The sequence below is a fragment of the Pygocentrus nattereri genome, chromosome 18 (genome assembly GCF_015220715.1).
Source record: "Pygocentrus nattereri isolate fPygNat1 chromosome 18, fPygNat1.pri, whole genome shotgun sequence".
In the NCBI taxonomy this organism is placed as follows: Eukaryota; Metazoa; Chordata; class Actinopteri; order Characiformes; family Serrasalmidae; genus Pygocentrus; species Pygocentrus nattereri.
This window is the reverse complement of record NC_051228.1, coordinates 2,293,164-2,315,323: the sequence shown is the minus strand read 5'-3', so window position 1 is coordinate 2,315,323 and position 22,160 is coordinate 2,293,164. Positions and strand designations below refer to the sequence as shown.

Sequence of the window (22,160 nt, the reverse complement as noted above, 5' to 3'; positions counted from 1 at the left end):
TGTTTGGTGGATAATGGTGGTGTTTGGTGGAGAATGATGGTATTTGTTGGAGAATGGTGATGTTTGATGGAGAATGATGGTATTTGTTGGAAAATGAATGCTGGAGAATGATGGTGTTGGAGAATGATGCTGTTTGGTGGAGAATGATGGTGATTGTTGGAGAATGGTGGTGTTTGGTGGAGAATGATGGTATTTGTTGGAGAATGGTGGTGTTTGATGGAGAATGATGGTATTTGTTGGAAAATGAATGCTGGAGAATGATGGTGTTGGAGACTGATGCTGTTTGCCTGAGAACAGTGGTTGGTGGGTGATTGTGTGCTAGGTGTGGACGGGCCTTAGCAGAATCCTTTAGCTGAGTTAGTTTAAGTGCCCATGGTTTCTTCAAGTGGCTTTTAATGTTCTTTTCATCAGAGCAGCTTTCGGTAAAACTCAGAGTCAAACTCATTCCTGTGGGAGGGTTTCTAATGTCAGCAGCACTAAACTTTTTTGTGGGATTTCACTTTTTGATTCATGTGGTCCGTCCCGCTCTCTGCAGATTCCACCTTCGATAGAGATCCCTTATCTTCTCCACTTCTCGTCAGCGTTGAATTGTGCTGGGAGGAATGTGCTGGCAGTGATGTCAGGATTGGTCTTAGGCAATTAGCTGACTTGGCTGAGTCTGACATATTTTAGTGAGATAGAGGAACTGAAAAAGATTTGATAAGGTACAGCAATGGAATAAATCAAACGTTAAAACATTTTATTTCACGCCTAACCCTGTGATTTACGTTGGCCCTGCAGTCTGTTGAGCAATACCTAAGATATCTGTACTGATGTCTGCGCTTTCCTGCTCAGAACAGGTGCGAAAACCCTGCAGATCTTCTTTATTACTCACTTTCCTCTCGTTGTTTTTGTTCGTAAGTCACGAGCCGTTACTTTTCCTGATCCTCAACCTCAATTATTAAAGACAATAGAGCAGCAGTGATGTGTGATTCCTGTTTTATCAAGCAAATGTCATTGTCACTAACTACTGTTACATGTGATGCAGTGTTGAAAAAGAGTGATACAGACATCGCCTGAGTGATTCTGGACGGGATAACGTACATTTCCCCAGCGCCCACTGACCCAACCTGCCCCGACAAATCCCAGTGTTTTAGTTTAGCAGTCAGCTTTAAACTCTTCAGGCAGCCAAATAAAGCATTAGAGTGATGGTGTTTGGTGGAGAATAATGGTGTTTGTTGGATGTTTGGTGTTTTTTGGGGAAAATGGTGGTTTCTCTTTGAAAGTGGTGGTGTTTGCTGGAGAATCGTAATGTTTCTTGAGGAATGATGGTGTTGGAGACTGGTGATGTGTGGTGGTGAATGGTGGTATTTGTTGGACAATGGTAACGTTTACTGGAAAATGATGGTGATTTTTGGGAAAATGATAAAGTTTGGTGGAAAATAATGGTGTTTTTGGGGGTAATGCTGGTGTTTGTTGGGGAGTGGTGGTATTTGTTGGAGAATGGTGATGTTTGGTAGAAAATGGTGGTGTTTGTTGGAGGACGGTGGTATTTGATGGAGAAAGGTGGTGTTGGAAAATGGTGGTGTTTGTTATAAAATGATGGCGTTGAAGAATGGTGATGTTTAGAGGATAATGATGACGTGTTGGAGAATAGTGGTGTTTGGAGGATAATTATGGAGATGGTGTTGAAGAACTTCAGTGAAGACATATGCTCCATGATTCTGGACAAGACAATATTAATTCCACTGGTCCTTACTGACCCAACCTGCCCCAGTAAACACCAACATTCTAATGTTGGCAGTTTATCCTATTCAAGAACAGTTAAACCAAATGATCCAGCACAACTAGAAGGTAATATTCGAAATATCCGAAAAAATACCAATTTTGATGTTTGGGAGAACCAAAGAGCACAGCACCAGCATCTTTCATCAAACCCCAAACATTCCACCAAACACCAACAGTGTGACCTTGCCATTTCATTGTTTAGAGGAAGAACTGACAATCCAAATCAACCAGTTACAAATAAAGAGAACATTCCAGAGTCCAGCGGTTGGGTTGGCTTGGTGAGCTCTGGACTCTAAGAGCTTTAGTTGTCATAGAATCATCTTGACCTCTATGTCCAAATGCCCTATCTAGCCCAACCAGGAGTGGACCCAAGCCCAGGAGAGAGGAGGGAGGGGAGATATACACACCCTGCCAGAGCAGGACATCTTCGTCAAAGGAAGGAAGGAGCAAGGCAGGAAAGGAGGGAGAGAGTAAGAGGAGGAAAGCAGAGTTTTCCGTTAGAGGGAGAGAGGAGGCCGACCAGCAGTGGCACTACTCAAGCACCAGAGGCTGTTGACGTACGAGTCGCACCTGAGAGTATCTGAAATAACCCAGTCGAACAGACGAAACGAGCAGGACTGTCTGTGTGAATTCCATGGATTTAGTCGTGTTTTGACAAAGTGAAGGGATCCGTGAGCCAAGTTAAGGATTAAAACCAAAAACTTGAACTCGGCTGGCAGAGAGGTGGTCTCGAAGAGGATTAAGAGGTCCGCAGTTCTGGAACATCATACTAAAGTAAGTACAGTGACAAGAACTTGATAGAACCAGCATCAATCTTGCTTAATGGAAACATTATTAGGGTTAATCTTCACTGAAGGAGATCCATACAAGTGAGAACCACAGTCAGCCGCTATTAGGGCTGACTAGATAATCATTTCCAGCAATTATATGGAGCAATCATATCATCAGAGTCTTAAAATCCTGTCTCTGTCATTATGGACCAAATGTTCATATAATATAAATGACCGCTGCCATGTTTCATGCACATTTCGAGGTTTTGCTGTGACAGTGGCAACATTTTCATAGCATAACTTCACATATCAAGACAAATTTCATCAGCAAACTGCGAGAAGGTTGTTGTCACTGTTGGACCAAAACCCAATATCTCCAAAACACTCATTTTACAGGAGAGCAATATTATATTCCTAAATATTATTGACTTGTAATGGAAGTTAATCTAACAATTCGAAGTCATTTTAGCTCACTTTTCCATTTTCCACCTGGAATTACAACCAAATCCTGAGGCTTTTTATTCAAGCAGTGGGAATTTGATGCTGTGTAGTTGCCAAAAAGCCTTCAAAAGTGTAACTGAAAACATTTTAAAATATGCAAATGAACCTGTAATGGTCAAAATATGATGACCTGGCTTCCATCATCATATTCCTGACATGTAGCCTGTTCTTTTGATGTATAACAGGTCCGCATTGGCCAAAGAAAGGCTTGGTGAACGTTCATACTGTAACTAATATTTTGTCATAAAAACTTTTGTGGAAAGTTTTTATTTATTTTTATTTTTCTAGTGTGTCGCTAAAGATAAAACGGCAACATGGACGGAAATTAGAGATCTTAAGCTTTAATATCGTACCTTGGTTGCCAGTATTGTATCTTTTAATGCTTCAGATATACTCTTGCATATCCAGTATGACTGATTTTTAGCAGGTTAAACACATTAAATGAGCTGTGAAATTAAAAAAAAAAAGGGAAAATTTTTAGGATAAGTCCGTATCAGGAGGTTGGTGATTATATTAGCACCGAATCAGCTCCTTCCTCTAGTGTTAGGGTCGTGAGCGACCAGTTTGCAAGTTTAAATGCATAAAAATACTACATAAATGTGTTTATTGCATCAGTTTTTTGTTACTTTGTCTAGAACTTTTATTTAAACAAAATAAATAAATATAAATATATTTTACTAAATTACAAAATGCTCTTGATAAAATTAAGACCTTTCTGTTGTTAGGGTCGATTTTGACCCAGGTATAATTTAAGGTTAGGAAACAATAATAAATTCCAAAACTGAAATCATAAACACACTGTAAACCAACAACCCACAGCCAGCTCTACCTCCAAACACTTGGGGCTCTACCTCCAAACACTTGGGGCTCTACCTCCAAACACTTGGGGCTCTACCTCAAAACACTTGGGGCTCCAAACACTTGGGGCTCTACCTCCAAACACTTGGGGCTCCAAACACTTGGGGCTCCACCTCCAAACACAGTTAGGGGCTTCTGGACAGGCATGCCCAGCCAGCTCAGTTCAGAGAATACATCTCCAGCTTACAGCAGGCAAGGATGAGAAGAAGATTTGATGTAAGCCAAGTTCTGGATCATATATTTGATGATAATGAATCAGAGGACACACAGCAGCAATCTGATACAGATGAGCAGATTTCCAAGGAAGAAGATGATGTAGAGTATCAACCGGAAGACACAGACACATCTGATCAGTCTGATGAGGAGGTCACCGGTGCTGAAGCTGCTCCCGCACCTACCGAAAGATTCAAATCCAAAAGTGGTATCGGTTGGAGCTCAGTACCTCCTGACATACACGGCAGGGCAGATGCTGCAAATGTTATCAGAATGACCCCGGGGATCACAAGGTATGCTGTGACGAGAGTAAAGTGACATCAAGACGTGTTTTGATCTGCTTATGCCATCGTCACTAAACAAAGTTCTTATTGCTATGACAAACCTTGAAGGAAAAAAGTTCACGGCAACATGTGGAAGGACATTCTTGAGGAAGATCTGGATGCCTACATTGGTGTTCTTCTCCTTGCTGGAGTGTACAAATCCAGCAATGAGGCCACTGATAGTCTCTGGGATGCATCCACAGGCAGGAATATATTCCGGGCAACTTCCATGTCACTTCAAAATTTTCATATGATATCAAGAGTCCTCAGATTTGACAACAGAGACACCACAGCAAAATCTGGGAGAAATGGGTGCAGCTCCTTCCACTGATGTTCAACCCAGGGCCAGAGGTAAAAGTTGATGAACGTTTTCTCCCTTTTCGTGGAAAATGTCCCTTCCGGCAATACATGCCCAGTAAGCCAGGCAAATACGGAATAAAAGTCTGGGCAGCCTGTGATGCAAAAACTAAGCTATGCATGGAATTTGCAGATTTACACAGGCAAGTCTGCAAGTGGCATACCTGGAAAAAACCAAGGAAAACGTGTAGTCCTCGATATGACTTCTGGACTGGAGGGTCACAACATTACTTGTGACAATTTCTTTACCAGCTATGACCTTGGACAAGAACTTCTCAGGAGGAACTCACCATGGTGGGCACTGTAAAAAGGAATAAACCTGAGCTGCCCCCTGAAATGTTGCAGGTGAAGGACACGGCTCCACTTTCCTCCACTGCGGTTTCATACTGTCCAGAAAAACCACGGCATGTGATTCTGATGTCCACTCTTCACAAAGAGGCAGCTGTGTCATCAGGAAGTGACAAAAAGTCTCACTTATTGCCACACATGCATCTAATATTGCACAAGTGCATGTTCTTATTTATAAAACTAGTACTTGGTTTTGGAGGGTTTGATTTGCTTGATTGGCTGTTTGTTTGTTTGACATTGAAAATCTACATATTATTATTATTATTATTATTATTATTATTATTTGTTATTATTTAATACTAGTTATCTATTGTTTATTACTGGTGCTTTTCATGTTGTATTTGTATTAAAGTTCTATTTAAATAAAATATCTCCTGTTTTTTTGCCTTCTTCTTGAAGTAATTATATACAAATATATCAAAATTGACCCGTAACACCACAGATGTTACTATAGTTATAATAAAAATATATACATATATATATATTTACATTTAGGAAATGTGTTGCCCTTCTAATGCCCTTCAGTAATTGTATAGTAGTTATATTGTTATTGTAGTTATAGTAGTTATATTGTTATTGTAGTTATAGTAGTTCAATTCAATTCAATTCAAGTTTATTTATATAGCGCTTTTTACAACAAGGTTGTCACAAAGCAGCTTTACAGAAAAACAGGTCCACGCCTCTTATGAGCATCACCACAGTGAAGCCAATTTTGTGGTGACTACAGTGGTAAGGAAAAACTCCCTTTAAGAGGAAGAAACCTTAGAAGGGACCAAGGCTCAGTCCGAGGAACCCAACCCCCGTGGGTCGACCCGCACAGAAGAAACAGAACAGAAACAAGAACAACAGTACAAAGAGAGTGCAAGAAGATGGCTGGAACGCTGGAACCACGAATGGGGCACCTCCAGACAGGCCAACGGGGCATCTCGACACATGTGAGAGAGATAGAGAGAGAGAACGGAGTGGGAGGGAAGAAAGATAGGTTAGAAGGGTTGTGTTAATCCCTGTTGAGCGGGACAGGGCCGATTCCAGAGTGCTGCAAACACGAATCGGCACCTCCAGACAGGCCAACCGAACATCTCGACGCATGCGAGAGAGACAGAGAGAGAGAACAGAGTGGGAGGGAAGAAAAAGAGGTTAGAATGGTTTTATACTTTGCTGAAGAGCGGGGCACGCCTGTGAAAAAGCACAGGGACCCTGGATGGACACCTCCAGACAGCAGCTCAGGACATGAGGGGAAAAAGAGAAAGATAATGATTAGAACAGGGTTTGTGTTTGGTGTGTTAGTAGTTATATTGTTATTGTAGTTATAGTAGTTATATTGTTATTGTAGTTATAGTAGTTATATTGAAGATGAGGGGTATTCTCTCAATAGAAAGGCCCAGAGGGCCACAACAAAAAATATTTCAACCAATCATTTCATGGATGAGGAAGCCTAACAAGGTAACTAAGAGGTAAGAAACAAATTGTAGGATAAATAATTGTAATTGTAGGATAAATAAACCGACCCGTTAACATAAGAAAGAGTAACAGAAAGTTAACACTAGAGGACTGTACTTACTTTATACGCTTACCGAGTTCAGTGTTACCTCTTACTGCAGCGGGCAGGAAGTTTGCTTTTCCTGGACTGCGCTATAAATTTGCAGTGGTCAGTCACGGCTGTTGGTGATTTCTGCTCTGCTTTAATTGCTTCTCTGCTTTACCACATGCCCTCTGTTCTTGTTCTGAATCTACAGGAGGTGGAAACTTCTACAGGACTTTCTTAGACTCTTTATTACCACAGTGATAAGTAATAAGCTCATTATTATAAGCATTTATTAGCTAAAGCAGCGGACAGCGTGGGAAAGATTCTTAAATCAAAATGTTGATAATATCAGCTCTATAACTCTATAAAAAGACTGGCCTGGAGCCAAACTGATGGCTAAACAACGGCCTGTTATTAGAAAGGTGGACACTCCCTCAGCGGTCATTCTCTGGATCAGGAGATAAATATGTGCCAAATGAGATTACAGTAAAGTAGATACAGAAATTAGTGGGTCCTTCTGAGAACGTTACAGGAGACGTTACAGGAGACCTCAATCTTCGTTAATTTAACAGGATTTTATGTTATTATTACGTCATTTTGGCCTTATTGTTCCAATCACCATGAAATGTAAGCCCAGCTTATGGCTGAAAATCATATAAAAATGCAAAAATAGAGACGTTATAATCGGGTTTTGAGATTATGATTATGATAAGACAGCAATGACGTGTCAGATATGCCCGCTTACATAGCTGAACATTGCTGTTGTCTGAAATAATAACTTTACAGGAGAAGGAAAAAACCCACTTTACTTTGAATGTAAGTCAATGGAACCAGACGTCTTTCCAAGTCTTTAATGGCCATTTATTGTGGTCCATCCTTCATTAAATTTACATACAACATAAAGGCCAACATGCATATTCAAATGATGTCAAAAACTGAAAATCGACAAAAATGGAGATACGAGGTTTAGTTCCAACAAGAGCGATAGATATTTATGTATATATATATATATAAACCGATCAGGCATAACGTTCTGACCACCTCCTTGTTTCTACACTCACTGTCCACTTTATCAGCTCCACTTACTGTATAGCTGCACTCTGTAGTTCTACAGTTACAGACTGTAGTCCATCTGTTTCTCTGATACTCTGTTACCCTGTTCTTCAGTGGTCAGGACCCCCATGGACCCTCACAGAGCAGGCACTGTTTGGGTGGTGGGTCATTCTCAGCACTGCAGTAACACTGACGTGGTGGTGGTGTGTTAATGTGTGCTGTGCTGGTACGAGTGGATCAGACACAGCAGTGCTCACGTTTTCCAGTTTTTGACATAATCAAAAAATAACTTGTTTTTACTTACTGTGTAAACGTTGTGGTCAATGGACCAAAAGAAACATTTATTTTTCCTTTCTCCTGTACAGTTATTATTTTGGAGATACAAGGTTTTCTTCTGACATATATATATATATATATATATAGAGTAAATAAAATGTGCCTACACTCGTATTGATATCTCCTGCTCTAAATGTCAATGTTAAATAGGTCATTATATCCTGTCTATATTATCATATATAATAAGGCATTTTTTCTTTCCATTGTGCCACTGAACTCCTCAGTCTGATAAAGTTCAATTCAAGTTCAAGAGGCTTTATTGTCATTTCAGCTCTATGTGAGCACAACATTCGTCCAGGACCAACACAGGAACACAAGTGCGAGACAATATAATAAACAGCAGACAATACAGTGCAAGAGTAAGGACAGCCGTGCAAGGCAGGATGTGAGATACTATGACATCTGTGTGTGTTTTAACAAAGAAAAACAAGGATCTCCAAAAGAGCAACTTTACAGGAGAGAGCAAAATGTTCTGAACTTTTAATGTAAGTCAGTGGGAAAGAGTTCTGGAGCATTTCTATTGGTCCAGTCGTCATGAAATCTTCACACTATATAAAGAACAGCTGCCGCGCTCACATGATGTAGAAAAGTAGAAAAAAATCAGCGAAAAAATGATGAAAATTAGGAATAAAAAGGAATGAATATTAATAATATAATGGCATAATTCAGCAACCAATCACAGTAAAGTGAAGAAGTGCTGAGAATGATCCCAGGGCAGGTTAGACATTTAAATAGTTTAAATAGAGTAATTATGGGTTTAATAACTGTAATTAATAACTGGCTCCTGAGATCTTTTGTAGCTCAGCTATGCACTTTTTTCAACAACCATCCCAAAATGATCTCACATGAATTCAAATAGTGGAGCAGCCCCCCCCCCAAATTCACCCCCGAGCCCCCCCCCCCCCCCCCCCCCCCCACACACACACATCCCCCCCGAGCCCCCCACCCACTTAATTGGCCCCAGTGGTAATCGGGTCCAATGACATACATCATACATTCACCTACAATTAAGTAAGAAACGTGTTTTCAAAAACAAACATCATCAGTTTCACTCGCCTGGGGGGTCACGGCCCGTGTGCGCCGGGCGGTCAGTTGGGTTTATTTGTGTGTGCGGCTGCAGGAAGCCGTGTGTTTGAGGAGATGTCCTGCCTGGAGAGATATATGCAGTCGGCTCAGCACGCTGCCTTTCCTGAGAGGCCTGTTCCTGGCTCATTGTTTTGTGTTTTTAGTCATCCTGGAGTTCCGGTCAGTGTTGGGGGGGCTGGGGGGGGCAGTGGGTTTGAGTGGGGTCTGTTTCCTGCTGTTCACAGTTACTTAGTTATCTCTGTTTACCTTCCAGAGTTCGTGCCACTGGATTCTGAGAAAAGCGAGCGCTGCTTTTGTAAGAGATTGCTTTAGTGAAGGGGTCATTGACCTTTTACCAGGCAGGGAGCTGTCAGGCAGTCCAGCCTCCTGGTCCTTGTATAACGCATTTAACATCTTTTTAGCGGTACACACTTAAAAATGTGACTTTGGGGAAAAGGCCAGGACCAAGAAGCTTTATTGATCAATACTTTTGCTTTTTACTGGCAACACATGCTTACAGCACATGACTGAGCGCTTGGTGGTTAGCCTCAGAACTGGGCAAGCTAAGCCTGCTGGACTTCCAATGAAGGTAGACACAGACAAACACCAAATAGAGTGCTGTAGACCACATACCAACACGGAGAACCACAGAACATGGATTTTTGTGTTGCAACTCTAAGATTAACTATAACAAAACAAGGACATTAAGTTATAATAGGCAGCTAATATGAGCTCATGGCTACATAAACTAGCAGCTAAAATAGGCACTATAACTACACCCTTAAAAAAAGATGGGGGTTCTTTGGTAAAGAAAATGGTTCTATGTAGAACCGTGAGCACTCACAAAACCCTCTGCATGATTAAACCATTCCTTGCATCATTAAGCGTTTCTTTTAATCGACTGGTGGAACACGTGCATGAATGGGCTATAGATGGTTCTGTGTAGAACCTTTTTTGAAAAGGGTTCTATACAGCACCAAAAAGATTCTTGTATTGTTACAAGCTTGACATCATAACAATAGAAGGACCGTTTTGGGTTCTTCAGTAAAGAAAATGATTCTATACAGAACCATGAACACTCAAAGAACCCTTTGGGTTCTTGGCATGGTGAAATGGCTCTTCATATTGATGGAGAGTGTGTTGTATTTAGAAAACGGGTCCATTAGAGCACCAAAAAGGGTTCTTCTACTGTCACAAACTTGAACATCGTAACAATAGAAGAACCCTTTTTTGGTTCTATATAGAACCCTTTTCCTAAAGGTTCTATATAGAGCCATATCTAACACATTCTCCATCAGTCTGAATGTTTTTACCAGACCATTGTTTTATTGTTTTATTGTTGTAGAACCGTCATTTTAGGTGTGAAGTCTTTTCCAGCTGTGATTTAACAGTAAGTAAAATGAATGTCTGTAAATGCCCAATTTTGAACCCTAAGGCTTCTTTCAGTAATTATATTGACTGCAATTATTCTGAAAGAGGAATATCCAACGGTTCAGAATTCAATGTATGTTCTTATCTAGAACCAGGCTGGTCAGCTAGCTAACAGGCTACTCCAACATTAATATCGCAGGCTTGAATTAAAGCACTTACAGTGTGATTTACTGTAAAATTGCAGTATAAAAGTCTAAAAATGTCACTTTAATGTTTTACACACTTCAAATGTCCGTATTTTGGTCAGAAGTCCCGTCAAACTCAGGCTGAATCCCAAACAGCTCTGTGCTCCATAAATCGTGTTCTAGCTATAAACCTTTAGAAATTCTAGGCTCTACAGTCCAAACAGTGCCTCATTTATGGAGTGTGGATGTGTTTGAGTCCCAAATGACTGTATCTTAGCTGTGTTTGGGCTGCAGGATCCAGTATTTAGACTGCTATGTAGTGCACTATGTAGGGAGCAGGGAGCCGTTTGAGACTCAGCCCCAGTGTGAGTCAGAGGGCGCCGCTGGTTCGGTGCTAAGTAAGAATTAAGTACTTATAGAGTGAAGGTTCTGCATTACACAGCGCTGCGTTATCATATGTTCACTGTTATACGACAAAAAGTTTATAATGTTGTCCTCATTCAGTGGTTCGTGGTTGCTTGGCAACCATACCGTACTCTAAATGAACTACATTCCTTGGCAGAATACCTGTTTATGTCCATTATTATTAGTAATAACTTGCATTATTTTCTGAAAATTTGTGTTTTATCATATTTTATGTCAACCACCGTTTTCTGAAAGCATTAAGCAGCTTGAGGCCGTGTGTTCCTGCAATTTTATCACAGGGAAGGGACTTTTACTCTGCTTCGCGTCGTGCCTGAGAACATCCTTCCTGTGATAAAATCGCAGTAAAGCACAGCCCCCCGGGGCTTATTGCTTTAACGACTCTTCCGGTGGTCTCTATATGTTATTCCAGATAGTTAAGTTATAGTTTATGGCTGTTGAGCTGTCATTACACTGGAGCAGTAAAGGGCCTGTGTGTTACATCCGTCTTGGATTTTATTTCCACTTTTATCACATTTATTAGTTTTATATTGCAAAAAAAGTATCCTAATTAATTTTTCGTGACCATATTTCTGATTAATTAGATTAGATTAAGTGACCCTTATTAGTCCCAAAACAGGGAAGTGCCACCTTCGCAACCCAACCCATCCATGCGGTGAAACACCACATACACACTAGCGAACACACACACACACACACACACACTAGGGGGCAGTGCAGTGGGCAGCCCTATCCACAGCACCCGGGGGTTTGGTGTCTTAATCAAGGCCACGTCAGTCACATACTGTCAGCTCAGGGGATCGAACCGGCGACCTTCCGGTCACAGGGCGGGTTCCCTAACCTGTTTGTGACCTTGCCTTTAAGGCTGACATATGCAAATGAGCTGTGTTCTGTTTGGCTGCTCTGTATTGTGCCACATTTAAAAAGCAGTCAAAACACTCTTTATAACTCTAGTGTGAGATTAAGATTTTTTTTCTGGGAATGCTGCCCCTTTTCTCACCGCTGCTCCTGGTTCCTCTGCCTGAAAGGTCCGAAGGAGCAACAGAATGACTTTATCCCGGAACGGAACCCTGGAGAAGGCGTTATCCCAGCAGCTTTCGGCTGATGTGGTGGACTCAGAGTTCACCCGCCTCCATCATGCTAACTCCATCTCCTCAGCGGCCGTGTCCCCAGTGCCGGCCCCAGGGGTGGTGGTGCCCCCTCCGTACTCTGTGGCGGGCAGCACCTCGGCTGACCCGCCGCTGGAGCTCAGGGGGTCTCTGGACTGTTGGGCCTGCTCCGTCCTCGTCACCGTCCAGAACCTCATCATCGCCACCATCAACGCAGGCCTGGCCGGAGTCATCTTCGGCCTCATCCTCACCCCGGCGCTCGTCATGGTGGTGTTCGGCTTCCTCTGCCATTCATCGGTAAGAGCAGAACCTCAATATTTACATACAACACGTAGGACAGGAGTGCATGCAGGTTATCGGCTGCATTTGATGGACACTAGCAACTCTGAAACAAACCACTTACAACTATTTTTAATAGGCTTTTTCATAGTATATTAAAAATATTGATATTGACTAATTAATAGTGGTTTCTGCATAATTAATAGTAGATACTGAATAATTAATAGTAAATACCAAATAATTCATCATAGATACTGAATACTTAATACTACATACTAAATAATTCAGAGTTATTACTAAACAATTATTTGTAGATACTGAAGAATTCATATTATATACGAAATCATTCATTGCAGATACTGAATAATTGATAATAAGTACTGCATAATTTATATTACATACTGAATAATTACTAAATCATTAGATCACTAGATATTGAATAATTAATAGTAGATACCAAATAATTCATAATACTGAATGCTTAATACTATATACTAAATACATCATAGTAATATAGTTCATATTATACTAATGGTTTATATTATATACTAAATAATAGTTGACATTGAATAATTTAATATTAAATAGTAAATAATTAACAGTAGATAATAAATCATTCATATTATATACTAAATCATTCATAGTAGATACTGAATAATTGATAATACATACTGAATAATTCATTGTAAATCCTGAATAATTCACAGTAGTTAATGAATAATTCATAGTAGATTTTAAAGAGAGTTTAAAGGGTTAAAACACAGATTTCTCAGACGTGCTATGAGGTCACTGTGAGGTCACTGTGAGGTCAGTGTTTTAGCTCTGCTGATCTGTCAGACACTCACAAACATCACCCATGAACTCTTTTCCACCTCGGCCATCAGAGAAAACACACTAATCAGATTTGGGAAAATGGGCGTATCTAAAGAACAACATACACTTTGGCTCATGACATTAAACAAACATCTCCCAAAGCCCAGACGTCACAGCAAGACTCCGCTCTTATTCCCTTATCTGATGTTTGTGTTTCCGATCCTATCAAAGCTGATCTCTTCAGCTCAAATTGACACGTTTTATACACGTTTATCAGCCACGTCGTCTGTCATGTGTTCGTTATGTCAGGGGAACGTCTGTATTGGTGAACACAAGCCACGAAGAAAGAACAGCAAACCTGGAGCTCACGTTGTTTGGAGAGACCGGGTGAAATTTCTTCTGGTCATCTGAGGCCTGAGCGAGTTTCAGCTTCACAAAATCTAACAACCCATCTTTCTTTGTCAGCTCAGGTTTAGAGACTCAGGCTGTGATTAATCCGCGACGGGAACGCATGACGTTTAGAACAAAGAGGGAAAAAGAAATAACACTGTAAACATGCACAACGTCACGCATGTATAACAGCAGAAAGCAATACTGTCCCTGCTGCCTCTGTACTGGTGTTTATTGGTAGAACTATTGCTTTATATTATTCATATTTATGTTGTTATATTATTGTGTATTATGTACTTTTCCCTCTGTGATCATTGCAGAGCGTGTAGCTCAGCGGTTGCTTCTCCAGTGTTTTAATGGCTTGATTTTATATGCAGTATTGAACAAAGTAAGAGGTGCAGGTTAGCAGCAGAAGCTCAACCCTGAAAGCTAAATATCCAGAATTAGGCCCAAGTAAGTTTAAAGTTACCTGGCTAAGATTAAAGTAAGTTTAAAGTTTGCTGGATAAGATTAAAGTAAGTTTAAAGTTAGCTGGATAAGATTAAAGTAAGTTTAAAGTTAGCAGGATAAGATTAAAGTAAGTTTAAAGTTAGCTGGATAAGATTAAAGTAAGTTTAAAGTTAGCAGGATAAGATTAAAGTAAGTTTAAAGTTAGCTGGATAAGATTAAAGTAAGTTTAAAGTTAGCAGGATAAGATTAAAGTAAGTTTAAAGTTAGCTGGATGAGATTAAAGTAAGTTTAAAGTTAGCTGGATAAGATTAAAGTAAGTTTAAAGTTAGCAGGATAAGATTAAAGTAAGTTTAAAGTTAGCAGGATAAGATTAAAGTAAGTTTAAAGTTAGCTGGATAAGATTAAAGTAAGCTTAAAGTTATCTGCATAAGATTAAAGTAAGTTTAAAGTTAGCTGGATAAGATTAAAGTAAGCTTAAAGTTAGCTGGATAAGATTAAAGTAAGTTTAAAATTAGCTGGATAAGATTAAAGTAAGCTTAAAGTTATCTGCATAAGATTAAAGTAAGTTTAAAGTTAGCTGGATAAGATTAAAGTAAGCTTAAAGTTAGCTGGATAAGATTAAAGTAAGCTTAAAGTTAGCTGGATAAGATTAAAGTAAGCTTAAAGTTAGCAGGATAAGATTAAAGTAAGCTTAAAGTTAGCAGGATAAGATTAAAGTAAGTTTAAAGTTAGCTGGATAAGATTAAAGTAAGTTTAAAGTTAGCAGGATAAGACTAAAGTAATCTTAAAGTTAGCTGGATAAGATTAAAGTAAGCTTAAAGTTAGCTGGATAAGATTAAAGTAAGTTTAAAGTTAGTTGGATAAGATTAAAGTAAGCTTAAAGTTAGCTGGATAAGATTAAAGTAAGTTTAAAGTTAGCTGGATAAGATTAAAGTAAGTTTAAAGTTAGCAGGATAAGATTAAAGTAAGTTTAAAGTTAGCTGGATAAGATTAAAGTAAGTTTAAAGTTAGCTGGATAAGATTAAAGTAAGTTTAAAGTTAGCAGGATAAGATTAAAGTAAGTTTAAAGTTATCTGGATAAGAGTAAAGTAAGTTTAACGTTAGCTGGATAAGATTAAAGTAAGTTTAAAGTTAGCTGGATAAGATTAAAGTAAGTTTAAAGTTACCTGGATAAGATTAAAGTAAGCTTAAAGTTAGCTGCATGAGATTAAAATAAGTTTAAAGTTAGCTGGATAAGATTAAAGTAAGTTTAAAGTTAGCTGGATAAGATTAAAGTAAGTTTAAAGTTACCTGGATAAGATTAAAGTAAGCTTAAAGTTAGCTGCATAAGATTAAAGTAAGTTTAAAGTTATCTGGATAAGATTAAAGTAAGTTTAAAGTTAGCAGGATAAGATTAAAGTAAGTTTAAAGTTAGCAGGATAAGATTAAAGTAAGCTTAAAGTTATCTGCATAAGATTAAAGTAAGTTTAAAGTTAGCTGGATAAGATTAAAGTAAGCTTAAAGTTAGCTGGATAAGATTAAAGTAAGCTTAAAGTTAGCTGGATAAGATTAAAGTAAGCTTAAAGTTAGCAGGATAAGATTAAAGTAAGCTTAAAGTTAGCAGGATAAGATTAAAGTAAGTTTAAAGTTAGCTGGATAAGATTAAAGTAAGTTTAAAGTTAGCAGGATAAGACTAAAGTAATCTTAAAGTTAGCTGGATAAGATTAAAGTAAGCTTAAAGTTAGCTGGATAAGATTAAAGTAAGTTTAAAGTTAGTTGGATAAGATTAAAGTAAGCTTAAAGTTAGCTGGATAAGATTAAAGTAAGTTTAAAGTTAGCTGGATAAGATTAAAGTAAGTTTAAAGTTAGCAGGATAAGATTAAAGTAAGTTTAAAGTTAGCTGGATAAGATTAAAGTAAGTTTAAAGTTAGCTGGATAAGATTAAAGTAAGTTTAAAGTTAGCAGGATAAGATTAAAGTAAGTTTAAAGTTATCTGGATAAGAGTAAAGTAAGTTTAACGTTAGCTGGATAAGATTAAAGTAAGTTTAAAGTTAGCTGGATAAGATTAAAGTAAGTTTAAAGTTACCTGGATAAGATTAAAGTAAGCTTAAAGTTAGCTGCATGAGATTAAAATAAGTTTAAAGTTAGCTGGATAAGATTAAAGTAAGTTTAAAGTTAGCTGGATAAGATTAAAGTAAGTTTAAAGTTACCTGGATAAGATTAAAGTAAGCTTAAAGTTAGCTGCATAAGATTAAAGTAAGTTTAAAGTTATCTGGATAAGATTAAAGTAAGTTTAAAGTTAGCAGGATAAGATTAAAGTAAGTTTAAAGTTAGCAGGATAAGATTAAAGTAAGCTTAAAGTTAGCTGGATAAGATTGAAGTAAGTTTAAAGTTAGCTGGATAAGATTAAAGTAATCTTAAAGTTAGCTGGATAAGATTAAAGTAAGATTAAAGTTAGCTGGATAAGATTAAAGTAAGTTTAAAGTTATCTGGATGAGATTAAAGTAAGTTTAAAGTTACCTGGATAAGATTAAAGTAAGTTTAAAGTTAGCTGGATAAGATTAAAGTAAGTAAAGTTAGCTGGATAAGATTAAAGTAAGTTTAAAGTTAGCTGGATAAGATTAAAGTAAGTTTAAAGTTAGCAGGATAAGATTAAAGTAAGTTTAAAGTTAGCTGGATAAGATTAAAGTAAGCTTAAAGTTAGCTGGATAAGATTAAAGTAAGTTTAAAGTTCGCTGGATAAGATTAAAGTAAGTTTAAAGTTAGCTGGATAAGATTAAAGTAAGTTTAAAGTCATCTGGATAAGATTAAAGTAAGTTTAAAGTTAGCTGGATAAGATTAAAGTAAGTTTAAAGTTAGCCGGATAAGATTAAAGTAAGTTTAAAGTTAGCAGGATAAGATTAAAGTAAGCTTAAAGTTAGCAGGATAAGATTAAAGTAAGCTTAAAGTTAGCTGGATAAGATTAAAGTAAGTTTAAAGTTATCTGGATAAGATTAAAGTAAGTTTAAAGTTAGCAGGATAACATTAAAGTAAGCTTAAAGTTAGCAGGATAAGATTAAAGTAAGCTTAAAGTTAGCTGGATAAGATTAAAGTAAGTTTAAAGTTATCTGGATAAGATTAAAGTAAGTTTAAAGTTAGCTGGATAAGATTAAAGTAAGTTTAAAGTTAGCTGGATAAGAACAAAGTAAGTTTAAAGTTAGCTGGATAAGATTAAAGTAAGCTTAAAGTTAGCAGGATAAGATTAAAGTACGCTTAAAGTTAGCAGGATAAGATTAAAGTAAGTTTAAAGTTATCTGGATAAGATTAAAGTAAGTTTAAAGTTACCTGGATAAGATTAAAGTAAGTTTAAAGTTAGCAGGATAAGATTAAAGTAAGTTTAAAGTTAGCTGGATAAGATTAAAGTATGCTTAAAGTTAGCTGGATAAGATTAAAGTAAGTTTAAAGTTAGCAGGATAAGATTAAAGTAAGCTTAAGGGTAGCAGGATAAGATTAAAGTAAGTTTAAAGTTAGCTGGATAAGATTAAAGTATGCTTAAAGTTAGCAGGATAAGATTAAAGTAAGTTTAAAGTTAGCAGGATAAGATTAAAGTAAGTTTAAAGTTAGCAGGATAAGATTAAAGTAAGCTTAAAGTTAGCTGGATAAGATTAAAGTAAGTTTAAAGTTAGCTGGATAAGATTAAAGTAAGTTTAAAGTTATCTGGATAAGATTAAAGTAAGTTTAAAGTTAGCTGGATAAGAGTAAAGTAAGTTTAACGTTAGCTGGATAAGATTAAAGTAAGTTTAAAGTTAGCTGGATAAGATTAAAGTAAGCTTAAAGTTAGCTGGATAAGATTAAAGTAAGTTTAAAGTTAGCAGGATAAGATTAAAGTAAGTTTAAAGTTAGCTGGATAAGACTAAAGTAAGTTTAAATTTAGCAGGATAAGATTAAAGTAAGTTTAAAGTTAGCTGGATAAGATTAAAGTAAGTTTAAAGTTATCTGGATAAGATTAAAGTAAGTTTAAAGTTAGCTGGATAAGAGTAAAGTAAGTTTAACGTTAGCTGGATAAGATTAAAGTAAGCTTAAAGTTAGCTGGATAAGATTAAAGTAAGTTTAAAGTTAGCAGGATAAGATTAAAGTAAGTTTAAAGTTAGCTGGATAAGACTAAAGTAAGTTTAAAGTTAGCTGGATAAGATTAAAGTAAGTTTAAAGTTATCTGGATAAGATTAAAGTAAGCTTAAAGTTAGCTGGATAAGATTAAAGTAAGTTTAAAGTTAGCTGGATAAGATTAAAATAAGTTTAAAGTTAGCTGGATAAGATTAAAGTAAGTTTAACGTTAGCTGGATAAGACTAAAGTAATCTTAAAGTTAGCTGGATAAGATTAAAGTAAGTTTAAAGTTAGCAGGATAAGATTAAAGTAAGTTTAAAGTTAGCTGGATAAGATTAAAGTAAGTTTAAAGTTAGCTGGATAAGATTAAAGTAAGTTTAAAGTTAGCTGGATAAGATTAAAGTAAGTTTAAAGTTAGCTGGATAAGATTAAAGTAAGCTTAAAGTTAGCTGGATAAGATTAAAGTAAGTTTAAAGTTAGCTGGATAAGAGTAAAGTAAGTTTAACGTTAGCTGGATAAGATTAAAGTAAGCTTAAAGTTAGCTGGATAAGATTAAAGTAAGTTTAAAGTTTGCTGGATAAGATTAAAGTAAGTTTAAAGTTAGCTGGATAAGATTAAAGTAAGTTTAAAGTTAGCTGGATAAGATTAAAGTAAGTTTAAAGTTAGCAGGATAAGATTAAAGTAAGTTTAAAGTTAGCTGGATAAGATTAATTTAAGTTTAAAGTTAGCTGGATAAGATTAAAGTAAGTTTAAAGTTAGCTGGATAAGATTAAAGTAAGTTTAAAGTTAGCTGGATAAGATTAAAGTAAGTTTAAAGTTAGCAGGATAAGATTAAAGTAAGTTTAAAGTTAGCTGGATAAGATTAAAGTAAGTTTAAAGTTAGCAGGATAAGATTAAAGTAAGTTTAAAGTTAGCTGGATAAGATTAAAGTAAGTTTAAAGTTAGCTGGATAACACGCTCCAATCTACAGGCGTAGACTCAACATTCCTCTCGTCTCCCAGGTGAAGCCACACGGAACCTCGGTTTACTGCTCAGACCTGCTGAACAACGCTGCCTGCGTGGCTCTGCTGGTGGTTGGGTTCCTTCTGCTGGTTCCTCTGCTGGTTCTGGCTCTGGCTGCCTACTGCAGACTGGCCCGCCACCTCCAGCTGGGCCTCTGCTTCATCCCGTACAGCCGCGCTGTCTATAAAAACATGCCTGCATCCCACCACAGGGGGCTGGGGGGCTGCTGCGGCCAGCAGGGGGCAGCGGAGAGGGAGCGGAAGGGCAGCGTGTGGGTGTGAGGAAGATTCATCAGTGAAAGCTGCTGGGCCGCTACAGATGAACCCAAATTTAAACGCAAATCGAGTGTGTGACTCAAACAGAGCGGCCCTGACTCCTTTACTGTCACTACGCTATGTAAATAGCCGCTGTGGCTCTTTTAAATGTAAATATCTCTTTTCTAGGAGCCTCAGCGAATCTGTCACTGTCTCTTCTGAGGCTTATCAAATTCTCTCGCTAGCTTAGCTCATCTGTGAGCACGTGAGAAGCAGTGATGGCAGCTACTGCTCAGAGGCTAAACGAACACAGGCTGATGAGTCAAAGGCCAGCAGTCACAGGTTAGCCAACAAGAGGACAACCAATCACAAGCTAAGCAATCAGAGGCTAACCAATCAGAGGCTAACCAATCACAAGATAAGCAATCAGAGGCTAACCAATCAGAGACTAACCAATCAGAGATTAACCAATCAGAGGCTAATTAATCAGAGATTAATAAATCAGAGGCTAATTAATTAGAGACTAACCACTCAGAGGCTAATCAATCAGAGGCTAACCAATCAGAGGCTAACCAATCAGAGGCTAACCAATCAGAGATTAACCAATCAGAGACTAACCAATCAGAGGCTAAAAAATCAGAGGCTAACCAATCAGAGATTAACCAATCAGAGGCCAATTAATCAGAGATTAATAAATCAGAGGCTAATTAATCAGAGAGTAATAAATCAGAGGCTAATTAATCAGAGACTAACCAATCAGAGGCTAATCAATCAGAGAGTAATCAATCAGAGGCTAATCAATCAGAAGCTAATTAATCAGAGGCTAATTGATTAGAGGCTAATTGATTAGAGGCTAATTAATAATATGACGATTGGCTGATTCTTCGATTTGCCACATGCCTCATCCTGCCAGTAATGGGAATGTTCTTAGAGTGATAAAAAGAAAGATCCACTGAAAACCTCAGGAATCACATTGGGATCAGGCCGCGTTCACACAGCAGGTAAAGAGGCCCGGTCCTGATTTTCTCCTTCGTTTGTCTTTTAGACGTGGTCTGTATGCGACAGTCTGAACAGATCAGCTCCTAAACCGACCCGAGTGCGCTAAAGAACAGCGCTCCTCCGGCTCCTCCGGCTCCTCCGGCCGTGCTCGGCCACTTCGTTCGAACCCCTCCGAACACGGAGCGGCTGAGATGAGCCTCTTCTCATTCTTCGGCGCTGAAGCTTCAGCCCAAGTGTTTCTGAGCCTCAGCAGCATGAAACGATGACGAATGTCGAGTTGGACTGACGTAAAAGCTGCAAGAATTCCGATCTGGCTGCTCAGAGTCGCATTGCCGCAGATCGGATACGGATTGGATTTAAGTGCCACATATGAAAGCTTCTCGGATCGGAATTGGCAATCTCTGATTCGAGATGTTCACACTGCCACACAGACTCACATCTGTTCAGATCGGATTCAGGCCCGTTTCACCTGCTGTGTGAACGCAGCCATAGAGTCGAACTCAAGGCCTCGATCAGCCTTCGGAGTCGTCAGTGCCTCGAGGATCGGCGGCCTTGCTGTTCTGACCGCTTTTGTACGGGACTGGCCGTTCCGTTTGGCTCTGACTTTCTTTTCCTCTTTTCCCTCGCCTGTGTGTTTCGGGACTGGGTGTGTGTGTGTGTGTGTGTGTGGTTCTGCTCTGCCTGACGCACTTTCATCTTTCATTCAGCTGCTCTGTCTTTTCTTCCCGAGTCGTTATTAAATGTGTGGTTGGTGCATTTTTGGTCCAGCGATCAATAAACTGAGTGTTTTGATAAGTAACATGTTCATCAGTGCCTGTTTTGTCCTTACACCTCAAACTGCCTCACTGTGGGACGGGTCTGTGGCGGATGTGGGTCTAGATAGGGGTTTGCAGTGGAAGGAACGGCTGTGGTTCTACTGTGTGTATTTATCGGCATGTATTAATTCAGTATGAGGTACAATTAGAGTGAAATGTCGCCCCCTGCTGATGAAAAGGAGCCACAACGTTAAGCCCACCTCCTTGTATCTACACCCACTGTCCATTTTGGGTAAGCGATGGTACCATCATGGGCTCTTTATTAAGGAGAATGGTACTATATAGAACCCTTTGCACGATTAAAGGGTTCTTTGAGTGTTCATTGTAGTATATAGAACTACTTTCTTTACTAAAGAACCCTTGGAGGACCATCTTTTTAAGTGTGTGGGACCACTCTGTAGTTCTACAGTTACAGACTGTAGTCCATCTGTTTCTCTGATACTCTGTTACCCTGTTCTTCAGTGGTCAGGACCCCCACGGACCCTCACAGAGCAGGTACTGTTTGGGTGGTGGGTCATTCTCAGCACTGCAGTAACACTGACGTGGTGGTGGTGTGTTAGGGGTGTTGTGCTGGTGCGAGTGGATCAGACACAGCAGTGCTGCTGGAGGTTTTATACACTGTGTCCACTCACTGTCCACTCTAGTAGACACTCCTAACTTGTCGGTCCACCTTGTAGATGTAAAGTCAGAGACGACAGCTCATCTGCTGCTGCACAGTTTGTGTTGGTCATCCTCTAGTCCTTCATCAGTGCCCACAGGACGCTGCCCACAGGACGCTGCTGGCTGGATATTTTTGGTTGGTGGACTGTTCTCAGTCCAGCAGAGACACTGAGGTGTTTAAAAACTCCTGACCCACTCAACCCCTGTCTGATCCACTCAAACCAGCACAAC

The 22,160-nt window shown here is 38.6% G+C and overlaps 1 protein-coding gene across 1 annotated transcript; it reads left to right on the top strand.

The window, feature by feature from the left end:
* Positions 1 to 1,229: 1,229 nt before the first annotated feature.
* On the top strand, positions 1,230 to 21,253 carry tmem88a (transmembrane protein 88 a). Its single transcript, XM_017721982.2, has 3 exons — positions 1,230 to 2,541; positions 12,124 to 12,501; positions 19,201 to 21,253. The coding sequence occupies exons 2-3, from the start codon at positions 12,142 to 12,144 to the stop codon at positions 19,480 to 19,482; spliced, it is 642 nt and encodes a 213-aa protein (XP_017577471.1). The 5' UTR covers positions 1,230 to 2,541; positions 12,124 to 12,141; the 3' UTR covers positions 19,483 to 21,253.
* The last annotated feature ends 907 nt before the right edge of the window (positions 21,254 to 22,160 follow it).

What these genes read in the sequence shown, in the direction of transcription:
- tmem88a (XM_017721982.2), top strand. Translation starts at nt 12,142, where the DNA reads ATGACTTTATCCCGGAACGGAACCCTGGAGAAGGCGTTATCCCAGCAG. An exon ending in GCTTCCTCTGCCATTCATCG is followed by an intron (nt 12,502 to 19,200) that starts GTAAGAGCAGAA and finishes CTCGTCTCCCAG; the next exon opens with GTGAAGCCACACGGAACCTC.